Source organism: Schistocerca nitens, chromosome 10 (genome assembly GCF_023898315.1).
Source record: "Schistocerca nitens isolate TAMUIC-IGC-003100 chromosome 10, iqSchNite1.1, whole genome shotgun sequence".
In the NCBI taxonomy this organism is placed as follows: domain Eukaryota; kingdom Metazoa; phylum Arthropoda; class Insecta; order Orthoptera; family Acrididae; genus Schistocerca; species Schistocerca nitens.
The window spans coordinates 193,987,778-194,000,103 of record NC_064623.1 but is presented as its reverse complement, the minus strand read 5'-3'; the positions used below and the strand labels follow the sequence as shown (position 1 = coordinate 194,000,103).

General features: G+C 46.2%; 1 protein-coding gene across 1 annotated transcript in view; it reads right to left on the bottom strand.

Moving 5' to 3' along the window:
• Positions 1-12,326, bottom strand: part of LOC126209990 (endothelin-converting enzyme homolog) — a 309,515-nt gene that overhangs the window by 213,604 nt on the left and 83,585 nt on the right. The window contains exons 8-9 of the mRNA XM_049939099.1: positions 9,373-9,661; positions 282-386 (exon numbers count right to left, since the gene is read on the bottom strand). Coding sequence (XP_049795056.1) covers positions 282-386; positions 9,373-9,661 — 394 coding nt within the window. The remainder of the gene's footprint in view (positions 1-281; positions 387-9,372; positions 9,662-12,326) is intronic.

Below are 12,326 nucleotides of genomic sequence, written 5' to 3'. Positions count from 1 at the left end.
CGGAGCGGATGTTTCTAGAATGAAATTTTCACTCTACGTCGGAGTGTGCGCTGATATGAAACTTCCTGGCAGGTTAGAGCACTTGCCCGCAAAAGGCAAAGGTCCCGGGTTCGATTTTCGGTCCGGCACACAGTTTTAATCTGTCAGGAAGTTTCATACCAGCGCACACTCCGCTGCAGAGTGAAAATTTCATTCTGGAATGTTTTCTTGATGCAGTGGATTCGGGATACGGAGGGGAATGGGGATGCATAGTTGCAGGTGGTCTCTCCGGCGCTACTCACTCTGACGTCGGTGGTCCCTTTCTCGGCGGCTGCGTCAGTCAGATTCTGCAGCTCTGCCACGGTCATCAGGCTGTAGTCCTGGCCTGTAGATTCTTCATAGTACGCCTGTGGAACAGCAGAAGAACGGAGAGTGAAGTTCAGCAGTACAACAGTAGCACACGTACATGTCACAGTTCGAATACAATTATACATATCACACCTCACGAATTTAAAAAAGAATTGAATTTAAATGGAGCTTATTTCGAATATCTAGGTGTGAGCAAGGACTGAAGGATCTGTTGAATCGCATGAACAGTCAGATGAACTCGCACTGTGGATTAAGAGTAAAAGTCGAAAGTCGTGATAAACAGCAGAAATGAGGTTAGTGAAAAATTAATATCAAAATTGGAGACTACAAAGAAGTCAAAGGAGAGGAATTCTAGAAATTAAGAAACAAAGAAATGACGGAAAAAGCAAGAAGAACAGAAAAAGGAGGCCACTTCAGGCGACGAAGGTATTCTTGGCCAAAACAAGACTGCAAGTAGAGGACAGATGTTACCTGGAGGATAATGTACTTAGGAACAAATGCTGGCTCTGGTCGTGTTTTACTCTAGTGAGGGTTTTTTTAAAAGCACACAAAGGAATACACACTAGAAAATTCCATAAGCAGTTCGCTGGGGTTTTATGCAGCTTTTGTTTTTTTGGGCCAACGGCCTTGTCACAAACACCGTTTACCATCGTATCACCGAAGTTAAGCAGTGCTGGGCAGGCAGATAGGCAACCAGCTACAACACTTTCGAGACATTTTCGCCCATATGAACAAATATTAATGAACGTTTAGCATCACAGGGTGCCCCAAAGAGCATCCCAGGGTACCCCAGAAAGCTACAACACGAAGATGAGCCGGCCGGAGTGGCCGAGCGGTTCTAGGCGCTTCAGTCTGGAACCGCGTAACAGCTACGGTCGCAGGTTCGAATCCTGCCTCGGGCATGGATATGTGTATCGTCCTTAGGTTAGTTAGGTTTAAGTAGTTCTAAGTTCTAGGGGACTGGTGACGTTAAGTCCCATAGTACTCAGAGCGATTTGAACACCAAGAAGAACCGCTTCTCGGCTTTTGGCAAGATCAATGTGTAGCTTTTTTAATAGATAAGGATTAAGGATAAGGAAGGGAACTTTATTTAATTTCTATAGTAATGAGTCAGATCACCAACGAGTGCGATCTTTTTACAGTTGGCAACACCTTTCACCCACACTGAGACAGATTCTGATTCATTTATTTTACGACGATTCCTGGTCCTGAGAACCAAAGGCATAGTCGACATGTAATATGGGTCAAATGGCTCTGAGCACTATGGGACTGTACTTCTGAGGTCATCAGTCCCCTAGAACTTAGAACTAGTTAAACCTAACTAACCTAAGGACATCACACAACACCCAGTCATCACGAGGGACATGTAATACGATGAACCCTTATCTCTGTTGTACACTTCACAAGTCCGAAATGTCCGATAAGCGTTGACATCATGTGAGTTGAAATTATCTAGCCCTTCTACTTTATCGACTTTTGGTCCACGTACAAGAGCAACGGTGACCCAGTCACTACCGTGTTCATTCGTATCCTTGTTAGCGAGTGTGAATTTCAAAACTCCACCGCAAAACACCGACGGACCATGCAAGATGACTTCGGCGCCTACGAAATCCTTGGTAGTAGTAGAAATGTCGTCTATTGCTTTATGGGTGACCATCCGGTTCTACCGAGCTCTGTTGCCAAGTGGGCTGCAGTCATCCCATGTGAGACCAATTGAGGTGCTACTTGACAGCGAAGTAGCAGTTCAGAACACGAAAGCTGCCCACATGTCCCTCTATATCCACATAGAGTGATGCCTATGTGCTGAGGATGACATGGCGTTCGGTTGGTACCATAACGCCTGTCTGGATGGACTTTAGTTTCAGTTTAGTTTTTTGGTTTTATTTTTGTGGGACATGTGGTTTTGTTTTGTGCAGCGTTTGTGATTAAAATGAGTTCTACTCATTTAATTGCTGTGTAATACACGAAGTTTATTCGGTAAGTATGGAACGATCGGTCGCAAAATGGAAAATAGTGTGAAAATCTGATGAAGCTTTGCACAGATGCGTTGGGCAGTGTGTCTACTACGCCCGTCTATCGCATCGTGTCGCTCTCTTCAGTTCTGAGCTCACAGTGAGAACCTAAAGATGGCTGGAAATTAGCGACTCCCGCCAAGTATGAGGGCCTGGCGAAAGATTTTGCCTGAAGCTATGCAATCCACGTAACATAGCTGTCATGCTGTTCGTTCTAAACGACAGTTCTCGGCCGCACCCTGCAGGGGCAATGAAGATGCTCCTGCAGCGTTTTCGATGGGAAGTGTTTGGTCACCCACAATACAGCCCGTAATTGGCTATCCCAGAGGTTCATCTCCGCTCAGATGAACCGCTAGCTATGAACACAACGTTTTGACACAGAAAACGAGCTGCAGCCCAGAGTAGAAAATTGTCGAAAAGCACTGGCGGCTGTCTTCTATAACGAGGGAATTGAAAAGTTGATACAACGCTACGACGGATGTCTAAGTCTGAGTGGCGACTGTGTAGAGAAGCAGCTGTAAGGTGTAGCTAACCGTTGCCAATAAAACAGCTTTGATTCTCAGTGTGTTTTCCATTTCGCGGCCTATCTTTCCTTACTTTCCGAACAGCCCTCATATTAAAGCTGTTTGGAGGGTGACTTCTTCAGTTACAGAGTTTTATCTTATGAATCTATAATATTGTTCCAGGGACCTTTTTAAGTCTCGAACATCAATAGTATATATATGAAAATTTGTCCCAAGGTTGGGATTCGAACCAGAGTCTCCCGCTCAGTAGGCTGATGCGCTAACCACTGTGACAGACAGGCACTGTGACTTCGCACAGCGGCACACATTATCTTAGCACGCCTCCCTCCCAATCCAAACTCCCGTTCACGCCTCTGCCTATTCCGTATTGTTCCTCAACTCGAACGTCATTGACATCTGCATACATACAGAATTTAATGGTGAATAAAATTGAGGATTTTTTGAAAATTACTTATATAACGTGCGGACGATTAGGCGTCCTTCGTCGGCCGTGGAACAGAAGCTCCTTTACCATGGAACACGTGATATTTCCAGAGACACTGTGTTTCCTTATGTCTTCACTATTTTCCCTGTCTAGAAAACGGAGAAAGTTCGTTGCCAGTAGCTTCATTTTCAACATGTAATGGTTTTCATTACATTTTTTTATAATGTTTCTTCTTAATTTGATTTCAGTCACATATTATTTATGTGTGGTAAATTAATAATATACGGTACCACATTGACACTGTTTTGTGGACGGCAACATTTTTAAAATTGAACAGAAAATTTTTGTAGGTACATCACCATGTTCTACGTTGGAAAAGTTTTTCACATTTAGAAAACCTTATTTTTCTCTACTAATATGTGCAGTCTCTGAGGAAGAGTGAAGCACATACCAAATGGATGCTATAGTTTCCATATAGAATAAGAAAATGTAATAAACTTTTATTACAGGGAGAGCTGGAGCCGAAGGTTGGTGAGGTAACGTTACAAAGTTGGATTGACGATAGAGAAGAACCACTAAAGAGCGGCACGGTTTCACGTGGGCTCTCTGAGTAGGCGCGAGAGCGTTACGGATATGTTCAAGAAATTCCAGTGGCGGACGCTACGGGAGAGGTTTGAGTAGCACGGACAGGTTTACTCCTGACATTTCGAGACAGTATTCGTCTAACCGTTGAGATACACCCTTCAGAAAGATATTCACGGAATCCAGATTTATTTGATGGCTCCTGCGGTACTGCACCAAGTTTTGTGGTACATGCCTTCACAGCGTGCACACGGGCTTGAGGATGCCGCAAATGAAGTGCCGAACCTGGTAGCTCAAACAGAAATACACTGCTGGCCATTAAAATTGCTACACCACGAAGATGACGTGCTACACACGCGAAATTTAACCGACAGCAAGAAGATGCTGTGATATGCAAATAATTAGCTTTTCAGAGCATTCACACAAGGTTGGCGCCGGTGCCGACACCTACAACGTGCTGACATGAGGAAAGTTTCCAACCGATTTCTCATACACAAACAGCAGTTCACCGGCGTTGCCTGGTGAAAAATTGTTGTGATGCCTCGTGTAAGCAGGAGAAATGCGTACCATCAGGTTTCCGCCTTTGATAAAGGTCGGATTTTAACCTATCGCGATTGCGGTTTATCGTATCGCGACATTGGTGCTCACCTTGGTCGAGATCCAATGACTGTTAGCAGAATATGGAATCGGTGGGTTCAGGAGGGTAATACGGAACGCCGTGCTGGATCCCAACGGCCTCGCATCACTAGCAGTCGAGATGACATGCATCTTATCCGCACGGCTGTAACGGATCTTGCAGCCAAGTCTCGATCCCTGAGTCAACACATGGGGACGTTTCCAAGACAACAACTATCTGCACGAACAGTTCGACGACGTTTGCAGCAGCATGGACTGTCAGCTCGGACACCATGGCTGCGGTTACGCTTGACGCTGCAGCACAGACAGGAGCGCCTGCGATGGTGTACTCAACGACGAACCTGGGTGCACGAATGGCAAAACGTCATTTTCTCGTATGAATTCAGGTTCTGTTTACAGCGTCATGATCCGTGTTTGGCGACCATCACGGTGAACGCACATTGGAAGCGTGTATTCGTCATCGCCATACTGGCTTATCACCCGGCGTGATGGTATGGGGTGCCATTGGTTAAACGTCTCGGTCACCCCTTGTTCGCATTGACGACACTTTGAACAGTGGTCGTTACATTTCAGATGTGTTACGACCCGTGGCTCTACCCTTCATTCTATCCCTGCAAAATCCTACATTTCAGCAGGATAATGCACGATCGCATGTTGCAGGGGATGTACGGGCATTTCTGGATTCAGAAAACGTTCGACTGCTGCCCTGGCCAGCACATTCTCCAGATCTCTCACCAACTGAAAACGTCTAGTCAATGGTGGCCGAGCAATTGGCTCGTCACAGTAAGCCAGTCACTACTCTTGATGAGCTGTGGTATCGTGTTGAAGCTGCATGGCAGCTGTACCAGTACACGCCATCTAAGCTCTGTTTGGCTCAATGCCCAGGCGTATCAAGGCAGTTATTACGGCCAGAGGTGGTTGTTCTTGGTACTGATTTCTCAGGATCTATGCACCGAAATTGCGTGAAAATATAATCACATGTCAGTTCTAGTATAATATATATGCCTAATGAATACCCGTTTGTCATCTGCATTTCTTCTTGGTGTAGCAATTTTAATGGCCAGTAGTGTAAATACAACTGACTGAAATGCGGCTGCTGTTTGGTATTTGCCCTACATACATATTAGACTGTTCAGCGAGAACATTATGAGCACCGACCTGCCGGCCGCGGTGGTCTCGCGGTTCTAGGCGCTCAGTCCGGAGCCGCGCGACTGCTACGGTCGCAGGTTCGAATCCTGCCTCGGGCATGGATGTGTGTCATGTCCTTAGGTTAGTTAGGTTTAAGTAGTTCTAAGTTCTAGGGGACTGATGACCACAGATGTTAAGTCCCATAGAGCCATTTGAACCATTAGAAGCACCGACCTGCTATCGATATAACAGCGTCACCTGGCGGGGAATGGCTCGTAGTCGGACACACACACGGTGCATGTAGTATCAGTGAACGTGTGTGGAATGGGGAAGGCGTGCCATCCACGTGTGTTTGACCGAGGGCAGATTGTGATGCCTCGGAGGGTCGGCACGAACATTTCGGAAACGGCACGACTTGTAGGGGTTTCGACGAATGCTGTGGTGAGTGTCTTCAACACGTGGCGAAACCAAGGCGATACCTCGTCCAGACGTCGTGGGGTTGGGTGACCACCCCCCATTATGGATGACGGACGTCGTAGGCTTGGCAGTCTGGTGGAACAAAAGAGGCGGCGAACTGTGGCGGAACTAACATCAGACTTTAACACTGGACAGATTGTAGGTGTGTCTGAACACACAGTGCACCAAAAACTTCTAACGATGGACCTCCGCAAGCCAACGACCCATGCGTGTACCAAAGTTAACATCAAGACATCGCCAACTACGACTGAAATGGCCACGTTACCATCGGCACTGGACGTTGGCGCAGTGGCAGAGCGCTGCATGGTCTGGTGACTCCCGCTACCTTCTTCATCATGCGTATGGGAGCGCGCGGATCTATCGTCTTCCAGGGGAACAGCTCTTTCACACCTGTACTGTGGGACGCTGGGCAGCGGCTCCATCATGCTTTGCGGAAAATTCGCGTGAGCATCCACAGCTTGTACAAGGCGCTATGACGGCTAAGGAGAATCGTACGGTGGCTGCAGACCACTTACACCCTTCGTGACGATCCTATTTCCCGACAGCAGTGGCATTTTTCAACAAGACAATGCGCCATGTCGCAAGAGCAGTAGTGTGATGGAGTGGTTCGAGGAACACAGTGGCGAGTTCAAATTGATGTGCTGCTTCCCCAGCTCTTCAGATCTGAATCCGATCAAGAAGATCTGGGATGTAATGGAACGTGGCGTCAGAGCTCATCGCCCCCTCCCCAGAATGTACGGGAATTACTGGAGTCGTGTGTGTGCAGATGTGGTGTCAATTCCCTCCAGCGACTTACCAAAGTCTCATTGCTTCTATGTGATGAAGCGTCGCCGCTGTTACCAGTGCCAAAGGTGGTCAGACCAACTATTAGGTTGTTGTTGTTGTGGTCTTCAGTCCTGAGACTGGTTTGATGCAGATCTCCATGCTACTCTATCCTGTGCAAGCTTCTTCATTTCCTAGTACCTACTGCAACCTACATCCTTCTGAATCTGCTTAGTGTATTCATCTCTTGATCTCCCTCTACGATTTTTACCCTCCACGCTGCCCTCCAACACTAAATTGGTGATCCTTTGATGCCTCAGAACATGTCCTACCAACCGATCCCTTCTTCTAGTCAAGTTGTGCCACAAACGTCTCTTCCCCCCAATCCTATTCAGTACCTCCTCATTAGTTATGTGATCTACCCATCTAATCTTCAGCATTCTTCTGTAACACTACATTTCGAAAGCTTCTATTCTCTTCTTGTCCAAACTATTTATCATCCATGTTTCACTTCCATACATGGCTACACTCCATACAAATACTTTCAGAAACAACTTCCTGACACTTAAATCTATACTCGATGTTAACAAATTTCTCTTCTTCAGAAACGATTTCCTTGCTATTGCCAGTCTACATTTTATATCCTCTCTACGTCGACCATCATCAGTTATTTTGCTCCCCAAATAGCAGAACTCCTTTACTACTTTAAGTGTCTCATATCCTAATCTAATCACCCGACTTAATTCGACTACATTCCATTATCCTCGCTTTGCTTTTGTTGATGTTCATCTGATACCCTCCTTTCAAGACACTGTCCGTTCCGTTCAACTGCTCTTCCAAGTCCTTTGCTGTCTCTGACAGAATTACAATGTCATCGGCGAACCTCAAAGCTTTTATTTCTTCTCCGTGAATTTTAATACCTACTCCGAATTTTTCTTGTGTTTACTTCACTGCTTGCTCAATATACAGATTGAATAACATCGGGGAGAGGCTACAACCCCGTCTCACTCCCTTCCCAACCACTGCTTCCCTTTCGTGCCCCTCGACTTATAACTGCCGCCTGGTTTTTGTACAAACTGTAAGTAGCCTTTCGCTCCCCTTCAGAATTTGAAAGAGAATATTCCAGTCAACATTGTCAAGAGCTTTCTCTAAGTCTACAAATACTAGAAACGTAAAGGTTAATAATGTTCTAGCATTTGTAGACTTAGAGAAATCTTTTGACTATGTTCACTGGAATACTCTCTTTCAAATTCTGAAGGTGGCAGGCGTAAAATACAGGGAGCGAAAGGCTATTTACAATTTGTAGAGAAACCAGAGGGCAGTTATAAGAGTCGAGGGACATGAAAGGGAAGCAGCGGTTGGGAAGGGAGTGAGACAGGGTTGTGGCCTCTCCTCGACGCTATTCAATCTGTATATTGAGCAAGCAGTAAAGGAAACAAAAGAAAAATTCGGAGTTGGTATTAAAATCCACGAAGAAGAAATAAAAACTTTGAGGTTCGCCGGTGACATTGTAATTCTGTCAGAAACAGCAAAGGACTTGGAAGAGCAGTTGAACGGAACGGACAGTGTCTTGAAAGGAGGATATAAGATGAACATCAACAAAAGTAAAACAAAGATAATGGAATGTAGTGGAATTAAGTCGGGTGGTGCTGAGGGAATTAGATTAGGAAATGAGACACTTAACGTAGTAAACGAGTTTTGCTATTTGGGGAGCAAAATAACTGATGATGGTCGAATTAGAGAGGATATAAAATGTAGACTGGCAATGGTGAGGAAAGCGATTCTGAAGAAGCGAAATTTGTTAACATCGAGTATTGATTTAAGTGTTAGGAAGTCGTTTCTGAAAGTATTTGTATGGAGTGTAGCCATGTATGGAAGTGACACGTGGACGATAAATAGTTTAGACAAAAAGAGAATAGAAGCTTTCGAAATGTTGTGCTACAGAGGAATGCTGAAGATTAGTTGGGTAGATCACGTAACTAAGGAGGAGGTATTGAATAGAATTGGGGAGAAGAGCAGTTTGTGGCACAACTTGACAAGAAGAAGGGACCGGTTGATAGGACATGTTCTGAGGCATCAAGGGATCACCAATTTAGTACTGGAGGGCAGTGTGGAGGATAAAAACCGTGGAGGGAGACCAAGAGATGAAGTCACTAAGCAGATTCAGAAGGAAGTACGCTGTAGTAGGTACTGGGAGATGAAGAAGCTTGCGCAGGATAGAGTAGCGTGGAGTGGTGCATCAAACCAGTCTCAGGACTGAACACCACAACAACATCAACAATATTGTTCTGGCTGATCAGTGTAGTTACTCCGACATAGGCCCGAAGAGAAAATGAGAGATGTAGCCTACACGGAGCTTTGCCAGAGGTCGACCTCCCTGCACGCCATTCGGAAATGATGGAACAGGTGACCGGGGGGGGGGGGGGGGGGAAGCGCCAGTAACGGTTAGGTGACCTGGGGAGGCTAGGTGTAGACCGACCTTGCGCAGACTCTGCTCGAAGTCCAGGATGCTCCAGGCGGCTTCGTCCTGGAGGTCTCGGTCCAGCGCGGCGGCGCTGCTCCTGCCCCTGGTCCAGACGTGTGCGTGGGTGGCGGCGGCGCGCATGTAGTCCACGTAGGCCAGCTCCTCCCTGGAGGCCCCCTTCCTGCGACTCTGGCTGACGACGGCGCACAGCCGGCCGCTGCACTGCCGGGGCTCCCCTGGGCGGGCCTGCTGGCGCGCCCTCATGCGCCACAGCTTGCGGATGCGCTCCTCCAGCTCCTGGTGCCTGCCAACGAGGGTCTCCGTCATGCACTCCGAGCGTTACAAGCACACAGACGGCAAATGAACCGAATGAGTTGAAAAGGACATGAGACAGCGTTGTCAGATGTACTTGCCTCTATGTACACTACTGGCCATTAAAATTGCTACACCACGGAGTTGACGTGCTACACACGCGAAATTTAACCAACAAGTAGAAGATGCTGTGATATGCAAATAATTAGCTTTTCAGACCATTCACACAAGGTTGGCACCGGTGGCGACACCAACAACGTGCTGACACGAGGAAAGTTTCCAACCGACTTCTCATACACAAACAGCAGTTGACCAGCGTTGCCTGGTGAGACGTTGTTGTGATGCCTCGTGTAAGGAGGAGAAATGCGTACCATCACGTTTCCGACTTTGATAAAAGTCGGATTGTAGGCTATCGCGATTGCCGTTTATCGAATCGCTACATTGCTGCTCGGGTTGGTCGAGATCCAATGACTGTTAGCAGAATATGGAATCGGTGGGTTCAGGAGGATAATACGGAACGCCGTACTGGATCCCAATGGCCTCGTATCACCAGCGGTCGAGATGACAGGCATCTTATCTCCATGGCTGTAACGGATCGTGCAGTCACGTCTCGATCCCTGAGTCAACAGATGGGGACGTTTGCAAGACATCAACCATCTGCACGAACAGTTCGACGACGTTTACAGCAGCATGGACTGTCAGCTTGGAGACAATGGCTGCGGTTACCCTTGACGCTGCATCACAGACAGGAGCGCCTGCGATAGTGTACTCAACGACAAACCTGGGTGCACGAATGCCAAAACGTCATTTTGTCGGATGAATCCAGGTTCTGTTTACAGCATCATGATGGTCGCATCCGTGTTTGGCGACATCGTGGTGAACGCACATTGGAAGCGTGTATTCGTCATCGCCATACTGGCATATCACCCGGCGTGTTGGTATGGGGTGCCATTGGTTACACGTCTCGGTCACCTGTTGTTCGCATTGACGGCACTTTGAACAGTGGACGTTACATTTCAGATGTGTTACGACCCGTGGCTCTACCCTTCATTCGATCCCTGCAGAACCCTACATTTCAGCAGGATAATCCACGACCGCATGTTGCAGGTCCTCTACGGGCCTTTCTGGATACACAAAGTGTTCGACTGCTGCCCTGGGCAGCACATTCTGCAGATCTCTCACCAATTGAAAACATCTGGTCAACGGTGGCCGAGCAACTGGCTCGTCACAATACGCCAGTCACTACTCTTGATGAACTGTGGTATCGTGTTGAAGCTGCGTGGGCAGCTGTACCTGTAAACGTCATCCAAGCTCTGTTTTACTCAATGCTCAGGCGTATCAAGGCCGTTATTACAGCCAGCGGTGGTCGTTCTGGGTACTGATTTCTCAGAATCTATGCACCGAAATTGCGTGAAAATGTAATCACGTGTCAGTTCTAATATATTTGTCCAATGAATACCCGTTTATCATCTGCATTTCTTCTTGGTGGAGCAATTTGAATGGCCAGTAGTGTATAAAAGGCAATGTCCTCACTAACTGACTCACCATCGCTCAGCCAACACCGCTGACGACATAAACTTGAAATTTGGAGAAGATGTATATCTTACACTGTAGGCGTCATTTAAGAAGGAATTTTTCCAGTTTCAACCCTAAGGAGGTGAAATAGGCCATGAAAGTTTTTATGAAGGTCGCTACTAAGACAGTTTCGAAGCTGGACCTACAAGAAGGTCATAGCGAGACTGCATGGAATCCGAAGAACGGGCTGCCTTGGGACTGCCGTACGCCAATATCCACGCAGCTGGGCCATCAACAGGTAGAGAAGATACCCACTGATTGAACTGACGAGAACACTACCAGCAACCAGTGGAATCACCTGGGACATGCGTGGAGAGATACCTGGATGATGAAGAGAAACAATGTACGACAGTACGGGGATTATTTGATTTTTGTTCCCTAGGATAAAACTTCTTATCCTCTATATAAATGTCAGTCCTGACTGACTGACTGACCTACCATCGCCCAGATAGAAACTTGATATTTGGAGAAGGTGTCGTTCTTATACTGAAGGCGTCGTTTAAGAAGCGATTTTTGGAAATTCCGACTGTAGGCGGGTGGAATAGGGGAAGAAGGTTTCTTTTTAAAAGTTTCGCTATTCAGCAAATTTTGAAGCTAGATATACGAAAATTTGTGTTTGGTTTCTCGGTCAAATACAAAGACATTTAGACCTGTGGTGGTGAAATAGTAGCTGATAGCATTTTTCACAAATATATCCTTATTAAAGAACTACTGAAGTATTTTTAATGCTACATCTGTGAACATTGGTATTTGAATTCTCAGTTACTAACAAAAAATACGTGTTTCAGTGTTTTTGGGAAGTGAACCCGTGAGAGGGTGGAATAGTGGATGAGACTTTTTATGAAAATATTTTATTACGAAAACATTTTTAACGATAAGTCGATGAAAATTTAAATTTGACTTCTCAGACAGAAATAAAAAGTACAGTACATGTTTCACTGTTTTTGGAAATTCAACCCCTTTGGCAGTGAAACGCATTTTTCTGTTTAAATATATTTTTTTCTCTGTTGGAAATAAAACATGCGCATGTCACTGTTTTTGGGAATTCAGTCCCTAAGGTAGTGAAACGGGGGTGAAACGTT